Raw genomic sequence first — 21019 nt, forward strand, 5'->3', positions numbered from 1 at the left:
GTGTGTGTGTGTGAGCATGTCACTGACTGCTTTCACACACAAAATGAAGGCCTTGCCTTTGTCAGGCCAAGTGCTTGGACTTTAAAGTGCACAGTGAGGAGACAGTAGCTGTAGATCTGAGGAGCATGAGGAATAGAGAAGATTTTTTCATTGGCTTGTTCAGTTGACATGATTATGTATATATATATAGGGCTTTTGAATATCTGAGAATGCATAGAAGCAACCGATTTGCAGTAAACTGTCTCTTTCCACACTCTTACAAACACACAACACACAACCAGCAGCTGCAGCTTTCGTTCTAGCCTCGCTGAACGGCGTTTTCAAACACCTTTAGGTTTTAATATGTATTTTCAGCCAAGGCGCTAACAGGCATCATTGTTCTAAAGAAGGCGCAGTTACTGTAGTTACTTCGGTAAACTCACACCTTGGCTTGAAAGTAGCACGGCAATGCTGTTACATGAAGCTGTTGCCTTAGCCGTGCATACGTGCATTCGCCTAAAACAGTTGCCGTATTTGTACAAGCACGCACATCACATGGCGTTTCTTCCACACCTCCATCCAGACCCTTTACATATTTACTCACCAGACTTGGCACCTGCACCCCCGCCCATAAAAATACACCTTCCGCATGCATTCAACAACAAGAACATAGGCCTTCACACTTTACGAGCTGGAGGGGAAAAAACATGAGCATGGCTTTAGAAAAGCAGGCAGTTAGAGAAGTTCGCGAACCTTGCACATCTAAAAATGTCAGAGGGTTTGTTGGTTCTTCTCCATCACACCTCGATTTCCTTCAGCAGGCATTTGACTGTGATTAAAAGTGCACCGTGTCATACTAGAAGTCAGGGCTGAACTCAAGCCAGGCTGATTGGTGGTTGTAATTAGAGGAGTTGCTCAGTCTCAGGCCAGGTCTTCCTGGAGGATTCACACAGGCTCAGTATCACATCAGCTATGTGGAGAAGAGCCCGGTAGTTTCTGCCAGCTCCAGATTTCCCAGAACCGACCAACTTCACCAAGCAAACACAAATTTCCACCACCAAAGATTCCTGCAATTTCTGGTTCTGCTTCATATATGCGCAAATTTCTGTCTAATATAAAAAGAAATGAGAGTTTTATTGCAAAATTGCTGTCTTTCCAAAATTGTCATTATTTTGCATTTTACTTCAGGAATCAGTTTAGATTGGGAGCCTTTATTTCTCATTGCTATAAAGCTATAAAGCTATAAAGCATGGTTAGTCGCTCCTGGTTTTCCTCCTCACTCTTCACTTCACAATGAGCCCCTCTTCTCTTCTTCTGCTCCTCCTCTTCCTGCTCCACCACTACCTCCATCCTCCTTCATTCTCTGTGAAAGCAGGTAACATGAAACCCACTCTTGGAGTCTCAAGGGTCTGCAGGGGTTACAAAGGGTGATCAATATGTGCCAGGGAAAGTCTTTAGACAAGTAAAAGACACCGCCGTTTGTGTACTCCCTCCTCTTTTCCCTCTTTCCTCTTCTTGTTGTTGGGATTGACAAGGTTAGATGGCCCTAACACCCACTGACATGTTAGCTCTGTGTACCTTAAAGTTAAATGACATCAAACCCTTGGCCCACACACAAATATTTAATCCATGTAAACACACCAACTGCATAACTACACTAAAAATCACTTGATTAAATCAAGTCAATTGAATAGTCATTGAAAAAGTCTGTTTTTTATTTTTTAATATCTAACCTGTTGCTTTTCAACAGGTGGTGGATGACATGGGCAACGTGAAGTTTGCACTGGACACGGGACCAGATGCCGCCGGCAACAGCTGGCTCAAATACGTCCGCTCTGCCCCGTCATTTGAGGAGCAGAACCTCGCCGCCTGTCATCTCACAGGAGACCAGGTGAGTGCCATGACAACATTGTCCAAGTTGAATCCGTAGTCCAGATACGAAGGAAGTCGCACCACACTGTCAGAAATAGGCCGAGATGAGTGGGGGGCGGCAGTTATTCCTTCCCGTCTACTAAGAGTAAATGCTGGCTTGATGTGTGTGAATGAGTGTTTTTGTGTGTGTGCACTGGAGAAACGTGTGTGCTAGTAATGACCAAGGAATGGCTCCATTGTGTGTCTGTGGCTGGGATGGTTGCCAGTGCTGTTAAGAACTGACCCATGTAAAGAGGCTGAGGAATAGTCTGACACTCCTGAGTCCCATAATAACCGTTATCCAAAGCGCAGTCTTCTTCTGTGGCGGCAGCAGTTTCTCTTTTTGCTTCTTATCACCCAAACACCCCCACCCACCACCCCCTTCTCGCTCTCTCTTTCTCTCTCAAACCTAAGCAAGCTGTATCGGATCCTTTTGGAAAGATGCCCAGCCATTGCCTATAAAACCCCAACTGCTTAACTAGGCCCTAACCCTAACCCCATGCAATGTGTGTACCACAACTTACACTGCTGCAACGTATTAGCATAATTCTCCATTTCTGTTTATAACACAGAGACAGTTTTTCTTTTTCTTTTTGCTACATTTTGCTCTGCTGACTCTTGTCCCAGTTTCTGCAAATTAAATACTGGTGCTATTATTTAATACGCATTTCACTGTCAATTCAATCTGCTTCCAAAGAAGAACCGAGGATGGGAATCTTAAGTGAGATGACACCAGAAGCTAAGCAGCATGACAGTAGCCAGATCCGCCCGTATGATTCGTCTGCGTGTTTCCACATTCTCGTCACTCCGCTCTCATTTGTTTTCTAATCCCTGCCTACGCGGCCCTTCCTGACTCCGTCTCCAGCCGCCTGTTTCTTGCCGACTCTGTCTCCTTTCTCTATCCTGGTGTCTTGATCTGCCACCTGTCACCCTGTCACACCAAGGGGACAGGCTGGTGTGTCCATTTAAGCTTCAGACATTAAGTCTGACCGATAGAGAGAAAGGGGGCTTGGTACCAGGCGTAAGAGACTGAACGCACGGGGGCCTCCGAGATTGACAAGCACCAATTGGCTGGCAACACCAGCCCGCCTAATCCTTTTAAGATTTTCACATCAGTGCCCCCTGCCACTGCCACACAATGTCAAAGAAAGAATCAGGGCACCAGAGAAAATTGTGGAGAATTATCGGACCACGAAAAGGCCACGTGCACGATTGCTTTTTGATGTGTTTTGCAGTTGTTTGTACTTAGCGAACGGCTTTTGCTTTTGTTTGCTTGCCCAGTTGTTTGGTGTAGTGGCTCGCAGGTATGACCCTATCATTTATTTACAAACACAACACAAACACGCACACTCACACACTCACACACACACTTATGTGCAGCCACTCAGTGCTAAAATGTATAATTTAAGAGACCATTCACTGATTTTTCTTTTTTCTTTCTTTCGTTTTTTATAACTGCATGCACAATACATGAGTTTATGGAAATATGTGCACACTAGGCAAATTCAAATGCAGGCAGTAACCTTTTAAAGAGCAAGAGGAGAAGTTATGGGGTTGTTTGTCATTAATGATGCAAGATGAACAAATGTGTGCATGACTGATCATAATTCAGACATTTGTGGCCGTGCATTAATTTGGCATTGTTTTTATAGATTTGTTACCATTCTGTCAGGTGATTCCACGAGTTTCATTCAAAGTATTGTGGATTTCTTTTTTTTCTTTTTTTTTTCCATTCGGATTGAATGTGGCTCTCTGTGTAAGCATCTGCAGACAACTGTATCAATTACATTCTTCTCAGTTAAAATCCATCCAAAATGTGTGCCTCTGTGTGTACGTGCACCTAAGTGAGATTGTTCTCATTCATTTATAACCCCAAACAATTGGTCAAAATGGGTTTGCAAGTATGCCCATTCACTTTTTCGAAGGCCAAGTTGCACTGAGAGGTGGAAACAGCTGAGAGAGCTATGAGTGGCATGTGAGATGGGTGGGTAGCTGATGGGGGGTTTAAGGAAAAGATGAACCTTGTCCACCTTCTTGTCAACTTTTCATCTTTTGTGTTTTGGAGTGAAGCCCTTTCCAGTGCTGTTTGATCTGCCCTTCTACCCCTGGACGGATCCATCAATTCATAGAGACAAGCGTGCATGTGCAAGTGTGTGTGTGTGTGTGTGTGTGTGTGTGTGTGTGTGTGTGTGTGTGTGCGTGCATGTGTATTAGGCCACAGTAGGGGATTGTTGTGGACCCCTATGGCTGGCATTGATCGATGAGGCATCTGTCTGCTGAACACTGGACAGAGATGGGAAGAGGTCAAGACAAGTCTATGTGATCAGACCTTACTGTAGGACACACACACACAGAGAGAGAGAGAGAGAGAGAGAGAGAGAAAGAGAGACCGAGTAAGAGAAAAGGCAAAAGAAATATTCAAATTAGACATCCAAATATTAATTAAGAATGTAATTAAACCCTCTTAATTATTAACTGACTTGTATTCTTTGAAAGGAAAAAAAGTGTAATATTTTCTGATAATGTTGCAATTAATAATCTTGACATAAAACCGGGAAGATGTGTCATTAATATCATAAATTAAACTACACATAAAAGGGCTGCAACATAAATTAAGCATAAAAAATAGAAAATAAAAAAAGGACTTTTAGGGATATTGCGACGCTGTTCATTGTTTTTTACCTCAGTGCCCACACTCGTGTCTGAACGGGTTTTATTTGTTTTGTTTACCCGCTGTAAATACGATTTAATAAATATTTGAAAAATAATTCAGTAGCAATATCCGTAATCGATATATTTTTTTCGTCAAAATAACTTTACGACGTCACACAAGCCTCATAAAAATCGAAATTCTATTTTTTTTATGTTTTATTAAAATGCGATCTTAAACCATTCAATTCTGTCAAATTTTCTTTTCTTCAACAATTCTTCTTTTTTTCTTTTAGATTAAAAAAAATCTAAGAGGCAATGAGATTATGCTCAGACCACAAAAGTGAAGCACGAAGCAAAACTTAAACTAAGAAAATAAATAAATAAATAAATAAATAAAAAGGCCTGCTGTGTGTCTGTGTGTCTATTTGCTTGTTTAAGCATGTGTTCGGCCTATAGTGTGGGTGTCTGTGTGTGTTTGTGTGTTAGAGTGACCGACAGAATGACTGCGAGTCTGTCAGGCTGCTTTATCTATTATTTACATCAATAGTAGATTTATCAAGCGGCCAAAGCGGCGGCTGGGATCGGAGATGCGGGGAGGGGTCTGTGCCGCAGATCCCTCAATCCTTTTGGCTGGAGATAAGACGAGGAGGAGTGGCCGACGGGTAACCGAGAGAGCACTAAGGGGCAACAGGGAATCACTAATGAGAGAGAGAGAGAGAGTCAGAAAGAGAGAGAGAGAGAGAGAGAGAGAGAGAAAGAGTGAGGGAGAGACTCATCATCATCATCAAAGACGCGCTCACTGACTAGATTAGAGAGTAACCCAGGAGAGGAGCGTCAGGCTTCATCCAACCAAACGGAGCGATCACCGACCGTCTGCAGCTCTTCCCGACCGACCCGCGACCCCTTCTCCCCGGCCTTGTGCGCTCTAGCGCCCCGGTCCATCTCGGGCAGACCTACTATGGGTTGTGTCGCCAACTCCACCGGGACTGAAGTGCTACTGCAGCTGGAGGCTCTCCGCAGCGCCGCGCAACTTTCTCAACTGTTCCGTCTCACGGAGAAAAGAAAGGTCAGGTCGAAAAAGCATAGAGAGACAGTAGCCTATTTGTGTTAAATATAATACGCTGTAATAATAATAATAATAATAAAAATAATAATAATAATAATAATAATAAAAATAATAATGCGTGTAGTTTTCGTTGATTTTAGGCCTTTGCTCTTTGTCTCCTCTCTCTCATCTGACGAGCGCTAAGTCTTAAAAGTTACTTTCCCAGCCTCTCTGTATGTTTGTGTGTGTATGTGTGAAAGAGTGCTTCTGTCCGTCTTGTTGTGGTGACAGTGTACAGCTGGTGCAGAGCGCCCCCATGCGTTCACAGATCACGCCTGAAGTTGTTTGCGCTGTGTCATAATAATTGGGATGCACAGAGCTGCAACATGTAAAGAAGTGCCATTTAAAGATGATTATTTAAAAAAAAAACTTTGAATGTTAATTATCATCTTTATAATTTATTTATTTCTTTATTTGTATTTTGTGAATCGAGATTTAAGCTCAGCTTGGTTTCCTGTACTGTTGGTTTAGGCCTCGGCTCTGACTTACCTTTAAATACTTCAACTTGAATCCGATTTCTGTTGTATTGAACGAAAACTGGGAAAAAATGAAACCCAAGTGTCCAGCAGTAAATTATGTCCGAGCACACTTGTCAAATGACCTCAATAAAGTGATTTGCCGCGTGCAGTTAAAGACCCGACATTTCCCGGTTTGCTGCAGCTGTAAAACAAAAACGCACAACAGAAGCGGGGCTGTTTATTTTTGCTATGACATTTTTTTGTAACAAATGCGTTTGTCTGGATTTCTTATATAATTCTTTCGGGTGTTTATTTATTTTTTTAACAAGAGTGCAGATCACGTTTCCATCTGTAACAGAAACCAACATTTACGTATTTCCGTTCGTTTTATTTCACAAAGTTCGGGTAAATTTGCAATTAAACAAACAGCTGATTGTGTTGTGAAATAAAAGGAGGGGGGTTATGTTAGTAAAATGAATTGTTTAATGTCGTGAACAGATCAGAATCAATTATGTTCCAATAGGAGGATAATGTATCTTACTTTATATATTTGTAATACCCCCGTTACCAGCCATATTATTAGAATAATATTGGGTTTCACGCGGGCCCTGAGCTGCGACAGTAAATATATAGGGGGCCAGACTTATTAATCCTTTCCTGACCTAAGTTAAAGTCTCCCTTGCCTTTCTCTCTCTCTCTCTCTCTTCAGATTTATTATAAAGCTGTCCGGGACATTGAAGCAGGGGAGGAGCTCTTAGTGTATATGAAGGACGGTATTTTCCCTGAGGGATCCATGGCACCCAACCTACAAGGTAAGATTAATGCGCGTCATTAGCGCACGTTTTAAACAAACTCCAACCTGCATCCTGTGCCGCTTTCGCGGTCAACACACTCCATAACTGGGGGAAAAGACACCACTTCTCCCTCCAAGATTTTTTCCCTACTCAAGAAATGTGAATTATTCGAACCATAAATTTCCAGGATGGAATTAAATCCCGCATTAAAGCATATGGTTGAAGGCCGTTTTGGATCTGTCATTTAAAATAGGCTTGCCAATATAGAAAGGATACCCGTAAGAGTCTGGTCTGAATTGTGCTCTTTTACAATGCTGCAATATAATGGGCCTCTTTGCCTGAAACGCTGTATTAGGGCGTCAATTGGCACTTGTCATATTCCATCCTATGCGAGTAGAAATTTTCTGTTGACGGAAAGCTAAGATCAAACAGAAATTACTCGGTAGCCGTGCATATTATTAAGAACACATTATGGGAGCAAAGGGAGAAAAAAACGTTCATAGGTGGAGCAAGAGGAGGAGATGGATTAATGGCATTTAGTCGGGAAATATTAGTTAAAACGTTGACTCGTTTCAACCACCTCAGGTCTTCATCAGAGTGAAAACCTTCAAACAAACACCTTAGTGCTGGAAATGTAAGGAAATCACCATAAAACGGACTGGCATCAGAACACTATTACCATCCTAAAAATGAAAATAAATAAACAATAGGGTGAAAATTGCAAGTCATGAGTTTAATTAGTGTCTCCCCGGTGTGCAACTTTAAGAAGGCTGTTGGTTTGAGACGGTTTACAGTCTACTTCCTCGGTCAAACTTGGATATATAGGTATGAGGTTTCCGTTACAGCGGTTTTTTAGGCAGTCGGCCTTTCTGATGGATTGTTCATTGACTTCTTTTCCAGTCCCCCCACCTCAGCAGCCTGCCATTGTATTGGTGTTCAGCAAAACAGTCTAATCAGGAGTTTCCATTGAGATGGCATTGTATATTTATGTTCGCTCACTCTGCCTGCCTGGCGTTTCTCCGTGCGTCGAAGCGACTTCTCTGTAGCGATTTCAACCCCTGGGAATCCCGTGTTCCGACTGAAAAGAAAGGGGGAGAGATGCCTCTGTCTAACCTGTTTAAGTTGTTTCGGTGTGTAATTTAATTAGTGCTTAAAAATAATGAAGAGAAAGCTACAAAGCAGATCAGGTATGATCAGAAGCAATTTTGAGATTGAAAAATTACCTGTCAGTTAATTGAATATGCTAGAGCTTGAAGCTTTTTTAGTCTCATTGTTGAATTAGTTAAAGATTATACACAATATAAATAAAATCGTTCCCTTTCTTTCTTTCTTTCTTTCTTTCTTTCTTTTAATACATTTCTGTGTATTTTATTATGACCCTTTCTTTAGATCTTGTGCCGTAAGTGCTTCGTTACACCTTCTTTTACACTGTCCTCTTGAAATTGGCTCACATTTCAAAGTGCGTCACATTTCTAGGTGCTCTCATCCACCCTTCTCCTCTCTGACTGGGTAACCTGATTCACTGTACTCACTGCCTTTCAACCGTGCCCGCCTATGTCAGACTGAATATGTCCAATATTTTATCTCGTAATCTAACTTGGACAGCTGTTCACTTTTCTTTCAAACTTTACTTAAGCGGAAAAGGGTCCGTAGTTCCGCTGCGTTTTCTTTAAACATCTTGGACTTATTGTGCCGAAGTGCTGTTGTCAGGTAACATTGTTTTGTTGTGTTTCCAGTCTTTCTGGAACCACAGATGAAAAAAAGAAAATCTGATTACTGTTACTTGTCATTGATTAGAAAATTGTGGAGGGAGAACAAGATGTTCGTGAGATGCTGTGCAGTTCACCAGCTCCCCACCACTACCCTGCATGATGCACAGTTTATGCACAGGTCTCCGTGCCAAAGATGAAGGGGAGGGAGGGGGGATACAGGAGCAAAGAAAGCTATATTATTGAAAAGAAGCAGATTGACATGTTGTAGGAGTGTGTCAAAGATGGAGCACGCTTATACATGATTTGTTGAATTCATCTGCCTGTAAGTATGCGCATGAGGGAGGCAGACAGAGAGAAAATTTCACCTGCCAAAATGTCTGTGTCAGGGCCAAAGTATTTGGCTTTGTGTGTTGTGTAAGAGAGAGCTGAAGGCACACAGAAAAGAACATGTAACATACAGATGGTTTAGTGTCATATGTGAATCAGCAACACTGAATTAGAAGGATGAGCAGCGTTTCAAAGTCATTTCACCGTTGTGATGATCGCATCTGATTTGTTTTTCCTGTCTCCCTGCATTTGTGCGAGCAAGGGAGTGAGGCAGTGGGGTTGAGCAGGAGTTTGGCAGCGCAGCTCTGTTCTCTGTGTCCAGCTTATCGGAGAAGGAATTTGAAGTGGAGGACTTGAGGAGTCCCCTGAGACCTCACCCATGCTCCCAGATTAGCTGCTAAACTGCACATAATTGTGACTCCCTTCGTCTCCCAGAGAGCTATTAGTCTCCACTTTAACCTCCCCACCCCCCTCCACAAAACCCACACAAGGCAGACTTGCTGAAAAAACACAGGCACACCGAAATGCACATGCAAGTACCTTTGCATATGTGCATCCTAACATTCACGCACGCACCTGAGTGTCCTTTTAGGTGTTTCCTTTCATCTTTTATTACTTGTGTTCCTTTTTCCTAGAGGGTACTTGAAGGTCCTTGCTGTATATGAACCATGTCTTTATTTAATTTTATTTTTTGTCCAAAATATTTTCCAATCTTAAATGTCGCAGACAAAAATTATTTTGAGTTGTTTGTGCTGCAGAGGCAATCATACCCAACCCTCTCACAGTAAAATGCTCGCTCCCTGTGAAATACGTCCACACAGTGGTGTCAAAGTGGCTAGTTAGTTTAGTGTTTGAGCTCTGTGTAATGGTCCATTGACCAGAAGGTCATTTATCCTTCTCCCCAAGGTTAGACACATTGATGTTGCTACACTAATGCCCTTTTAATGTGTCCAAGAAGTTCCAGCTGGATAAACGGCCACATGCAGTAGAAAGCAGGTGAGCCATGCACTGTAAGTCATTTTGGATAAACTCATTTAGTACAGCTTGAATTGATGGATGGGTGTGTGTGGCATGTTGGGACACCTGGGGGGCCGACTCAGACGCTGGCTGCTTGGGTCATGCCAAAGAGGGAATGGCAGGTTGGCGCTGAAATCACCATGGGGTCGGCGCCACCGTGGCCCTGCTTACCTCTGTTCATTTTGGCTCATTTTGGAAACATAAGCACACTTACACACACACACACACACACTCGTGCGTGCGCACACACACACGTGTACACTTGTTTATGCATTTGCACACAGACACTCCGCTGGGCTTTCCCCTGATCTGTTGAACTTGGCGTCGGACTCAGGAACTTGCTATTGAAAGAGCTGGTCCGAGTTTTATGCATTTGACCTTGTTGGTGAGAAGTATTGTAAAGGTTATCAACATGGAAGGGGAAGACCAGCCCCTATTGTTTCCTCTGTGTGCTATTACACCAACACTCTAAAGCAAACACTTGTTTTAACAAGTAATTAACAGTATTAATGACGGTTACATTTCACTGCTAATTGATTTCCATTTTATGGGGTTGTTTTTACCATTTGTTAAACCTGTCTATACAGCTGCGACTGAAACACAAAACAAGATGAGATTCTTCTTTTTGCTGAGTGCTATTATCAGTTTTTATCTTTCTATACATTTTAGACAATTGGTTCTACATCTCTGCCAACATGAGTTGGCATACTAAGATGCAAATAAGCTTATTTTGCATTGCACATTTTGATAGTGTGTTGAATCTGATAGCGAAAAATGTTGTATTTTTTGCACAGAATAAAAGCACAATTAAATGTCAGCGATTAGCGCTGCTTGTAGGTGGTCTTAGCTTGTAATTAAAATGTTGACAATTTGACAAAGTTACAAAAGTTACAAAGTTACAAAAACTAATTATTAATCATTTCTATTTACTTAAGAATTCCTACATCAATAGTGAAACTTCGGAAAAGGTTATGACGAGAAATGTTTTTTTTAAATACATATCTCTTAGTTACGTACATGTTTGATGTATTATACATATAGAAAGCTGCGTTGTGGCTAAACAAACCCTTGTGTATGGGTGTGTTTGCATGCAGACGAGCAGATGTACCGCTGTGAAGACTGTGATGAGCTGTTCTCCTCAACACTTGAGCTGCGGCGGCATCAGAAGTATTCATGCTCCAGTGCTGGCTCCATCTTTGACGCACTAAGAGACGACTTCAAACAGGAACGTGAGGACAGCGATGATCCTGTCCATGAGTGTAAAGACTGTGAGAAGATCTTTCCCAATGAGTACAGGTGAAGTTCAGCCCATTCATTGTGCTACAAATGTGATTCATTGACTGATTTGCTGATGAGTTTGTGTTTTCTCAATCAAGTCTGGGACAACACATGATAGTTCACACAGAAGAGAGGGAGTACAAGTGCGACCAGTGCCCCAAAGCCTTCAACTGGAAGTCCAACCTCATCCGTCACCAGATGTCACATGACAGTGGCAAGCGCTTTGAGTGTGAAAACTGTGATAAGGTACAGCATACCCGCCACGTAAGTTGTGCACAGGACACACAGGCTTTATCTGTTAGTAGTTCTTTAAGAAGACAAAGAAATGAAAAGTCTGCTTATGTTTTTACAAAATACAAAAAGGGGAATTTTGTGTAATTTTTTTAGCATTGTTAGTCATGGCATACCTTGCATTTTTTTTTTTATACACTTGTTTTAAATTTCAGGTGTTCACAGATCCCAGTAACCTTCAGCGTCACATCCGCTCTCAACACGTGGGGGCCCGCGCTCACACATGCCCTGAATGTGGCAAGACCTTTGCCACCTCGTCAGGCCTCAAGCAGCATAAGCACATCCACAGTAGTGTCAAACCCTTTAGCTGTAAGTAAGGGCTTCGGAAGTTAATGATCACCTTTTTCATAACAATTTATTTATTTGAGACTTTTTTTTCCTACCTCGTTTAACCTCACTCATTATCCAGTCTCTCTTTTTTTTCTATGTACACCAGCTTGTTTGCAGGCACAAAGGTCGTATTTGCCCTGCAATAAATTTCATTATACAATGTGAATAATAGATTTGATCTGGTTACCTAAGCTCTTTTTTGTCAAACTTAAAACAACATGACAGACCTTAAATTGGAAATGGAGTGTTTTACAGTAAGGGGGAAAAAAACAGCCCTCACATATGTATTTTATTTATTTTATCTGTTACATGTGTGCAGTAATTATTTGGAAGTAAAATATATACAAACTAAATCAAGACCACTTTTTTTCAGATTGTGTAAGTTATCCTGTCCATACGAACCAGCTCCTTCCTTTCCTAAAACCTTTTTTTCAACAGCCGTTTACATTCAAATGTTCATGTTACTGTTGCTTTGGTATACAAAGTTAGAGACAGTGTTAAAACTGGTTTAACTAGGCCCTGGTGGGCTGCATCTTTTTGTTCCCCCAGGCGAGGTGTGCCACAAATCCTACACCCAGTTCTCCAACCTCTGTCGCCACAAGCGTATGCATGCTGACTGCCGCACCCAGATCAAATGTAAAGACTGTGGGCAGTTGTTCAGCACTACCTCCTCCCTCAACAAGCACCGTCGCTTCTGTGAGGGCAAAAACCATTATGGCTCTCCAGCAGGGATGTTCAACCCTGGCATCCCCATGAGCTCCAGCCCAATCATGGCTAAGGCTAAGTCCCACCATCCCCACCTTTCTGGTTTAAACCAGTCAGGTTTAGGCTTCACTGACTACTTTCCTTCCCGACCTCATCCTCATGCTGGCTTGCCCTTCTCCCCAGGACCCCACGGCTTCCCATCCCTCCCACATGGTTTCCCAGGTATTTTTCCCCCATCGCTATATCCACGACCTCCCTTATTACCGGCCAGTCCACTGATAAAGAGCCCGCTGAGCAGCAGTCAGGAGGTGAAGCTGCCTCAGAGTCCTCTAGATGCTCCTCCATTGTCTCTAGTTAGTTCCACAAATGGCAATGGTGTTAACAGTTTGAGTCAGCACGAAGACAAAGAGAAGGAGAATAAACTGGATTTGTCTTCTAGTGGAGAAGCCAAACCAAAATCAAAGATGGCAGATATGTCTGACGGTAGTGACCTTGAAGATGTCAATACCACAAGTGGGACAGATCTGGACACCACCACAGGTACTGCTTCAGGGGACGGCTCTGACCTGGAAAGTGATGGAGAGAGTGAGCGTGAGAGAAGTGGTAAAAGAAGGAAGCCGTCTGGCACTATATCAAGCCAAGAGGCACACCAGTTAGAAGACACAAACCGTGCATTGATATCAGCCATGTCTAGTTCAGGGAACCTGTCGATTGATCGTCCGTTTCTTGCTTCTGCATCGCAACACTCCTTCTTCCCCCCACCCGATGAGCAAGCCCTCCCGCCCACAACCACCACAAATTCCAATGCAGCCACCACTGATTCCATAAAAGCCATCGCTTCTATTGCAGAGAAATATTTTGGTCCAGGTTTGATTGGACTTCATCAGGAGAAGAAGATGGGTCCACTGCCCTATCATTCCATGTTTCCCTTCCAGTTCCTGCCCAACTTCCACAACTCCCTCTACCCTTTTAGTGCTGATCGAGGTGCTCTCAATCCTAGCATGTTTTTTAAAGCAGAGCCCAAGTCACCTCGTGAGCAACTGCACAAAATGGTTTCTAGTTCCCCGGCAGCTCCTGCTCCCACAGCAGAATCACCGTTCGATCTCACCACGAAACCCAAGGAGGCCAAGATAGCTCCTTCAACACCAACAAACACCTCAAACCCCAACAATAGTACTGGGAGCAGTAGTGGACATTTAGCAATATCTAGCAGTGAAGAACAGCCATTGGACCTCAGCATTGGCAGCCGGAGCCGAGGGAGTCATAATGGTGTGCCAGCTGAGCCCCATAATCGAAAGAACCACATCTATGGAGGTGGAAAAGGGGTCTCAATCAAGGATGAAACTCCATCTGGTTTTCCACACCCTCATTCACAGTCTTTGCACCAATCAACCATCACCCAGCACCAGCAGCCCCAGGCACAGCCACACCAGCCACCACCACTGCACTATGCCAAGCCCTCAGCATTCTTCATGGACCCCATATACAGGTATTTCAGCCCGGATTAGACCAGACACTTCCACAACCAACATCAAGGCGTTTTTGTAGATGCATTGAAGAATATGAGGTTGGACATTCTAGATGAAGTTTGACCTTGGTACGTAACCCTCTGCCTTGATATTGGTCCAGCAGGGTGGAGAAGAGGAAGCTACTCGACCCGGTAGGAGCTCTGAAGGACAAGTTCCTCCGGCCCTCGCCGCCACTCTTCCATCCCCAGGTACATAGTGCACACATGACCTAGCTTGGTTTGAGACTATTCTTTTTAAGAAACAGTAAATGCTACGTGCACATTAAACTGAAAGTACACCAAGAGACTAACAAGCAGGGGAATTGACCGCCAGGTATTGCATACAAGCTGATTATTCCCAGATAGTATTGACTATTATTTTCAAACTATGTATTATGTGAAAATACCTCACTCCTGCCTCCCACGCTGCTTAAACCTGAATTGATAGGACCCAAGCGCCATCATTCCAAAGTGTTGATGTTATTTTCTCAAGGGTTCTGTATGATTTCTTCCTTTGTTTACGGAATGGCGCCTGTGTACCTCGTCAGCTTTACCTTTTTTCAGAAGACACAGCCTGTTATCGCTGCCCTTTGATAATCAGTCACATTGTTCCACTGTCCCCAGACCTTCCCCACCTCTACATATCTTGATTACAAGCAATGATAGTATTAATAAAAGAGAGAATAATAACCATTTGAATTGTAACAGACTGCCTCTCTTGGCCACGCTAATCTTAGTTGTGGCATTGTTTCATGTAGTGGGAGCCCACAGGCAAGCTAATAACTCAAACCCCTCAGAGTTTTTTTTTCTTTTCTCTGTGCCTGGCTGGCTGGCTAGATAATAACACCGTGTCCGTCAAGGACATCCTGTGTTTGTGTCCAGGAGAATGGGGGGCTCTCATTGGGGAAACGGTTTAATCTGACCTGGAAATCTGTGTCCTCTATCAACTGTGACTTTGCAATACACACATCTGGTGCACATGCAGACAGATACATTTACACATGAACATGCGTTTGCATATCTCACATGCGTGATGTCATATCGTTAGCCAGCATAGGTTTTTTTTAAGGTAAATTGCAAGAATTTTTTATTTTTTTTTGTATTGGTACCTTTTTTCAATTACCCTAAACCCGGGTACAAAATCTTAAAAACATGATGTCATGACAAGGCTCTAAGCATCAAACAGATTTCCTTTTCATCCTTTAAAATCTCATCTCATCATCTCGTAGATTGCAAACTTTTCGCAGGCTGCCCTGCAAAAACTTTTTTCATATTTGAGCGTCTCAGCTGTGATCCTGTCAGTGATCCAAACACAATGCCACCTCTAATTCAGTCTCATGACGGAATCACCCCGCTCCCCCTTGCACCCGTTCTCAGACTGCGAATAAACACATCGAGACGGAGTGTCTGTCCCTGTGTCTCTCCCGTCCCGTATTCACTAAAAAAAGGAAGGATGTAAGCTGTTTTTGGCAAATAAACTCCTACATAACTGGCCTCTTTTGTTCACAAGCTTCTAGGGGGGGAGGGAAGCGGCTATCAGTTGGGGGTATCACAAACTATATTGTATTGCTCCAGTCATGGCTCTTGAATGCCTCATTTAGCCAGTTTGCAGGCTTGCAACAGCAGCTTTGGCAGAAGAAGGTAAGAAGTAGAGAACAAAGCATTAGTAGAAGCTGAGGTTGTACAGAGAGGGGGGCACTGGAGAAACAGTACTTGGGCATTTGTGAATGTGTTATAGGTCAAGGAGGTGACATGCCTTGAGTACAAACAACAAGGCTAACCTCTGATATGCTGCTTCCTCAAAGCTTCCTCCCTGTATCTTTCCCTCACTCCCTGTTCTTTCTTAAATTGTCCCTTTGTTTTCAGTGCTTTCTTTACTGTTTTTAATACGCATAAACATGCTGCCATCATGATGTAACACACGCTACGTGCAAAAAATTAAAACTGCCCTTATAAACTTTATAATTGAACCCATAACACGGTAAATAATACAAACTCTGGTTGAATTATTTTTATCCAGTTTTTAAAACATGAAACAAAAAATGTCTCAACTTTTTTGAAATCTTCTTATTCCCTAGATGTCAGCAATGGAGAACATGACAGATAAGCTGGACGGCTTTGGAGCACTAAAACTGGACGCACCGCCCAATTCGCTGCAACACTCGGCCCATCCGCTGTTCAACTTCCGCTCACCACCACCTTCCCTCTCAGACGCCATCCTTCGCAAGGGAAAGGAACGCTACGCGTGCAGGTCTGCACCCCTTTTCATTTAAACTAGTTGGTGGAATATGTGCAAATGTGAAAGTGCACCATGCCGTATGCTCACTCATCCTCATTGTCCTTTTGCTCTAGGTACTGTGGGAAAATCTTCCCTCGCTCAGCAAATCTCACCAGACATTTGCGGACACACACAGGGGAACAGCCCTACAGGTATTCCTTTCTATTTTTAATTCAGAGAGTCTTGAAAGTTTCTGAAATACCGTAGTTGACATATTTCCCTTTGTCACGGCTATTTTTCAAACCTGCCTTTACTTTGTTTGGTACGTCTCTTTCTGTGAAACTTCAGAGAAAAAAACAAAGTGAATACTTTTAAGCAAATCACAAGAGCCTTAAGTGGTTTCTTGCTCAACTCAGCAGATAAATAATACATCTTTAGGGCCCTTCTCACTCTACTGCACTTTCAGCTGACATTTAAATACCCCTGTTCTTCTTCGTCAGGTGTAAATACTGTGACCGTTCATTCAGCATCTCATCCAATCTTCAACGCCATGTCCGCAATATCCATAACAAGGAGAAACCCTTCAAGTGTCACTTGTGCAACCGCTGCTTTGGTCAGCAAACCAACCTCGATCGCCATCTCAAGAAGCACGAGCACGAGAACATTCCTGGTCAGTTTGCAACTGCAATGATGGCTGTGCGAACTAGTAATGTAGTCAATAAACAGGAAGTGTTTGCTTAGTTGATTGTTTGAATCCATTTTCACACATGGGTTATTGAAAAACTGTCAGAAAAATGTAAGAGCATAACTTATATAAAACCTTTTTGCTATCATGTTTATCTTCCACACAGATTTCTGTAAACATTTTTTTTTCTGTTTGTCAAAAAAATGTCACGAGAGCTGTGCACGATCTTAGTGTTTAAATGTTAGTAATTGTGTGTTTTGCCTCTGATATTTTCCTAAATTAAATAACTGTGCGATGATCATCACACTAATGATGCTTGTGTGTCTTGGTATGGTATGTGGACTGTCTGTGTGTGTGTGTCCATGTGTTTTTATGCATATGGATGTGTGTGTCTACATCTCTTTCCCCAACAGTGAGCCAACAGTCTGGGATGCTTTCCAACTTAGGAACGACCATCTCCTCGCCAAACTCAGAGCCAGAAAATCATGCACTTTTAGATGAGAAGGAGGACTCGTACTTCTCAGAAATCCGCAACTTCATTTCCAACAGTGAGATGAACCAGGCCTCCAGCTCCACGGATAAGAGGTAAGACGAAAACCCGCTCACAAAAATTATATTTGTACCATGATTCTCACAGAGATCTCCAGCGATTACTTTCCATCCATGTGGCTAACTCTTTTCAGCCAAGCTTAGATTCTCACCCGACCTCATCCTGAATTTAACATTAATCCTAACTACAGCAGAAAGAACTTGTCAGATGTTGTCAGGAATGTTGTAATGCATCTCCTTTATTTAGGACATCTAATCTTAGGTATGAAAATCCAGAAAAACAAACAAAAAGTTTGTTCAGTTAAAGTAAACAGCTGCTCTTCTACATCTCTAGCGCCTTCCTCCTTCCCGCAATCAACAGTACAGACCCATGAAATTGGTACACAGCGCTCCCTAGTGGCTAGAACACACTTAGTACCATTGCACTAAAATAAATGAAAACAAAAGGTTTTCTTAATTTTTCACCTTTCATTTTTTAAATGTAAAACATAACTGTAATTGTTCAGTATACCAATTTTCACACATTTTAGTTTCTTTAATGTTTAAAGTTTAATTAATGTGTTTGTGAATGTCATGCTCAGTTCTAAATACCCTGCAGACCAGTAGCACAAGTGTTAACCCTGTTCGTTTCGCTGCACTCTAAAAATTTTGTAACTTGCTTATAAAGTAAGGAAAACTTTTTTTTATTTTTTTAAAAACTAAACAAAAAAAAAACAGGTTTCTTTTTTTTAAATATCCTCATAAAAATGGAAACTTCCTGCTTTAAGTTCTGAAAGGCTTTTATAGTTAACAGAAAAGGGCAAGAATTGTGTTTTGGGAAATAAAAGAAGGGCGATTTTCTGGTTTGCTCTCTTGCATTGATTCTGCCTTCGTCTCATTCTGGATTCCTTTCTGGTAGTCTCACTTTCTGCCTGCCACTTCCTCATTCTCCCCCACACCCCCTTTTTTCTTGTCAACATGCATTATGTCCAAAAGACACAGTGGCAGTTTAGCCCCTCTGCCATCTGGGATCAATACCGAGTCTCATCCACAACAACCTCGTCTGACATTTTAATATCTGTAATTCAGACTAAGTGTTGTGCTTTCTGTCCTCCCACCAGACAGCCTGCTGTTTATTCTCCCTCTGAGTGACTGAAGTCAAATGCTGAACACAAACACACATTCATGGATGACTATCTATAATCACTCCTAGCTGCCCCCACATCACAGTTCCCCACCCCCTTCAAAATTCCCTTTTCAGCATCATGGCCAGTCAAAATAAAAGCCCCTGGGAGCCTTTATTTTTGTATAAAACTTTGACCTGTTTCCAAACTGGTGATGCTGTAGTTGCTGAGGCAGCACTGCTGCTCACAGGGTGGGACAGAATGAGAAAAGTTAGGGAGTATAGGTGTGCACGCATATTTTCAGCTCCACCACAGTGTGTAAGGACTCACCGCCTTTGGCTTGAGTTTTAGGTTTGGATAAAACTAGAGTTGGAGCTGCTCCCTGATCTGAGACCGGGCTGCAATAGCTCTCAGTTTGGACCCTAAGGGGGACTCGGGTTGAGGCATTTATCTAAGAGATCCACTGATGATTGAGCTCTTCCCCTATCCACTCACTGTGTACCCATAGCCCCAGTCTGCTAACACAAACACCCAACTGACGTGTTTAGACTAAATGACAAAACCCAGGGCCCCCTATGTCAGAGCTACGCTTCTCTCTCCATTCGCAGGCATGTACTTTTTCCCCGCCAGCCAGCGCTGCAATTTGATTATGGTGATATTTAATCTAGACTGAAAGAGAAGAACCCCCCTCCACTCTCACAAAGTCCCTCTACCCACATTCACTCACCCAGTCTGCGTGACCCAATCCTGTCCCCGTGCACCCCTTCCCAGAGGTAACCCTGTCTGATTTGATAAATGTCCACTGTGTGGCAAAAAATGAAAGGGGTAAATTTGCCATCCCAAAGGAAATGATATCATGAGCCATGACATCGTGGTCTGGGGGTGATGGAAGCGGGGGAGGGGGTATTGGGGTGCAAGCTGGAAAATGTACAGATGGCAGGTCGTAATGGTAGTGTGCTGATAGCCTGTTTGCAGCCAAGCCATCATCTTCCTTCAGTTGTGCAAACTGTGTTCCACCACTACAAAGCGTTGAGGGGCATAGAGGACTTAGTCTGAGGTGGACCATGCCCTGGTCTGTTTGTGAGGAGCGGGTCAATTAATCATCTGTGGGCCATCGGAAAAGTCCAGGCAGACTGTCAGCACCCATGTTGTTTGTGTGGACTTGGGAGTTAGACTTTACATGCTGTCATTAGATTATTTTTGTTTCTCTTGCTACTCATGATGAGTCAGATCGTTAAAAGGTTAGGAAATGGTAACAGCCGCCCAGCCAGCTCAAGAGGGACATAGCCTCTATCTTACATTTTGATCATTTGTGGTAAAAAAAAAGTTTAAAAAAAAAAAAAAAGAAAATCAGGAATTTACACTAGAAATCATATTTTAAAAAATCAAACTCCCATTTGGTTTGTCTACATGTGTTTTTAACTAAAATCCAGGCCACTATACTGACCACGATTCAACTTTTCTGTGTTCCCATTGTTTCCCTCTGGCCCCTCCTGATTGGCTTGGGAGACTCAAACCTCTTTAACTCAGATGTCGCACTTCTAACATTTCCTCCCTGCTCTGACCTTTGATCCCTCCGCAGATCAGACCAGCCTGAGGAGGAGCACCCTCCCAGCCACAGTTTGTCCAACTCCAAGCTAGGTCTCCAGGGTCTGGAGGAAGAGGAAGAGGAAGTGGAGGGTGACGATGAAGAGGAGGAGGAAGGCAGTCTGACGGAGAAGTCGCACGACGAGGCGCCCGAGTCCCCGTCTCCTGTCACAACAGGAGTGTATGAGGAGGATGAGGAAGAAGAAGAGGCAGAGGCGGCTCCATTAGCGATGAGCTATGAACACACTCGCAGGTATTTGTCTGTTTTAAATTAGCAGAAAAGGTCCAAGTTCATTGACAAGATTTACCCCAATATATCCCAAACAACCACAAAAATGTACAGCAAATGTTGAGTTTTAACAAAATTTGCAATACTTAACAATCCAACTAATGCATTTCCTAAAGAGCACTGTAAATCGACAATGGCAAACAGGGATAACACATGTACTAAAAATGTCCCCTACACAGATTCTCAGATATGTAACCCAAAGTCAATTGCTTTGATTAGGCTAGTTTCTTTAACTACTCTTTAAACTCTTCAACCCTTTTCTTCCACTTTATTTCTGCTGTCCATTGATCCCTTTTATTAATCATACCTTTACTTTTCTCTTCACTTCACATTCTCCCTCCCCTAATTAACTCGCCATCTGTTCCATCCCTGTTTTTTATATCTTTCCATCAATTTTTTCTATCCATCCTCCAACCAACCCATCCACGCTGCCCTATTTCTTCCATCCACCCATGCTTCGGTGTGCAGGTGTATAGAGGAGGAGGGCTCTCTCTTGGACCTGGAGGCACTGCCCAGCTTTCC

The 21019-nt window shown here is 42.8% G+C and overlaps 1 protein-coding gene across 8 annotated transcripts in view; it reads left to right on the plus strand.

Annotated features, from left to right (window-relative positions):
• The window catches only part of prdm16 (PR domain containing 16), a 170817-nt gene that overhangs the window by 147769 nt on the left and 2029 nt on the right, over window positions 1-21019 (plus strand). For 2 of the 8 annotated variants that reach the window (XM_005732990.2, XM_013910838.1), the window contains exons 4-15: window positions 1730-1870; window positions 6815-6917; window positions 11050-11251; window positions 11332-11497; window positions 11680-11833; window positions 12371-14048; window positions 14189-14276; window positions 16145-16317; window positions 16419-16496; window positions 16785-16954; window positions 17383-17554; window positions 20204-20461. In XM_005732990.2, coding sequence (XP_005733047.1) covers window positions 1730-1870; window positions 6815-6917; window positions 11050-11251; window positions 11332-11497; window positions 11680-11833; window positions 12371-14048; window positions 14189-14276; window positions 16145-16317; window positions 16419-16496; window positions 16785-16954; window positions 17383-17554; window positions 20204-20461 — 3383 coding nt within the window. Of the gene's footprint in view, window positions 1-1729; window positions 1871-5301; window positions 5609-6814; window positions 6918-11049; window positions 11252-11331; window positions 11498-11679; window positions 11834-12370; window positions 14049-14188; window positions 14277-16144; window positions 16318-16418; window positions 16497-16784; window positions 16955-17382; window positions 17555-20203; window positions 20462-21019 lie in introns of those variants that run through there. The other 6 variants (XM_013910836.1, XM_013910839.1, XM_013910837.1 and 3 more) reach the window with 6 other exon arrangements.

This window comes from Pundamilia nyererei, unplaced genomic scaffold (genome assembly GCF_000239375.1).
Source record: "Pundamilia nyererei isolate P.nyererei 1_Seehausen unplaced genomic scaffold, PunNye1.0 scaffold00049, whole genome shotgun sequence".
Taxonomy (NCBI): domain Eukaryota; kingdom Metazoa; phylum Chordata; class Actinopteri; order Cichliformes; family Cichlidae; genus Pundamilia; species Pundamilia nyererei.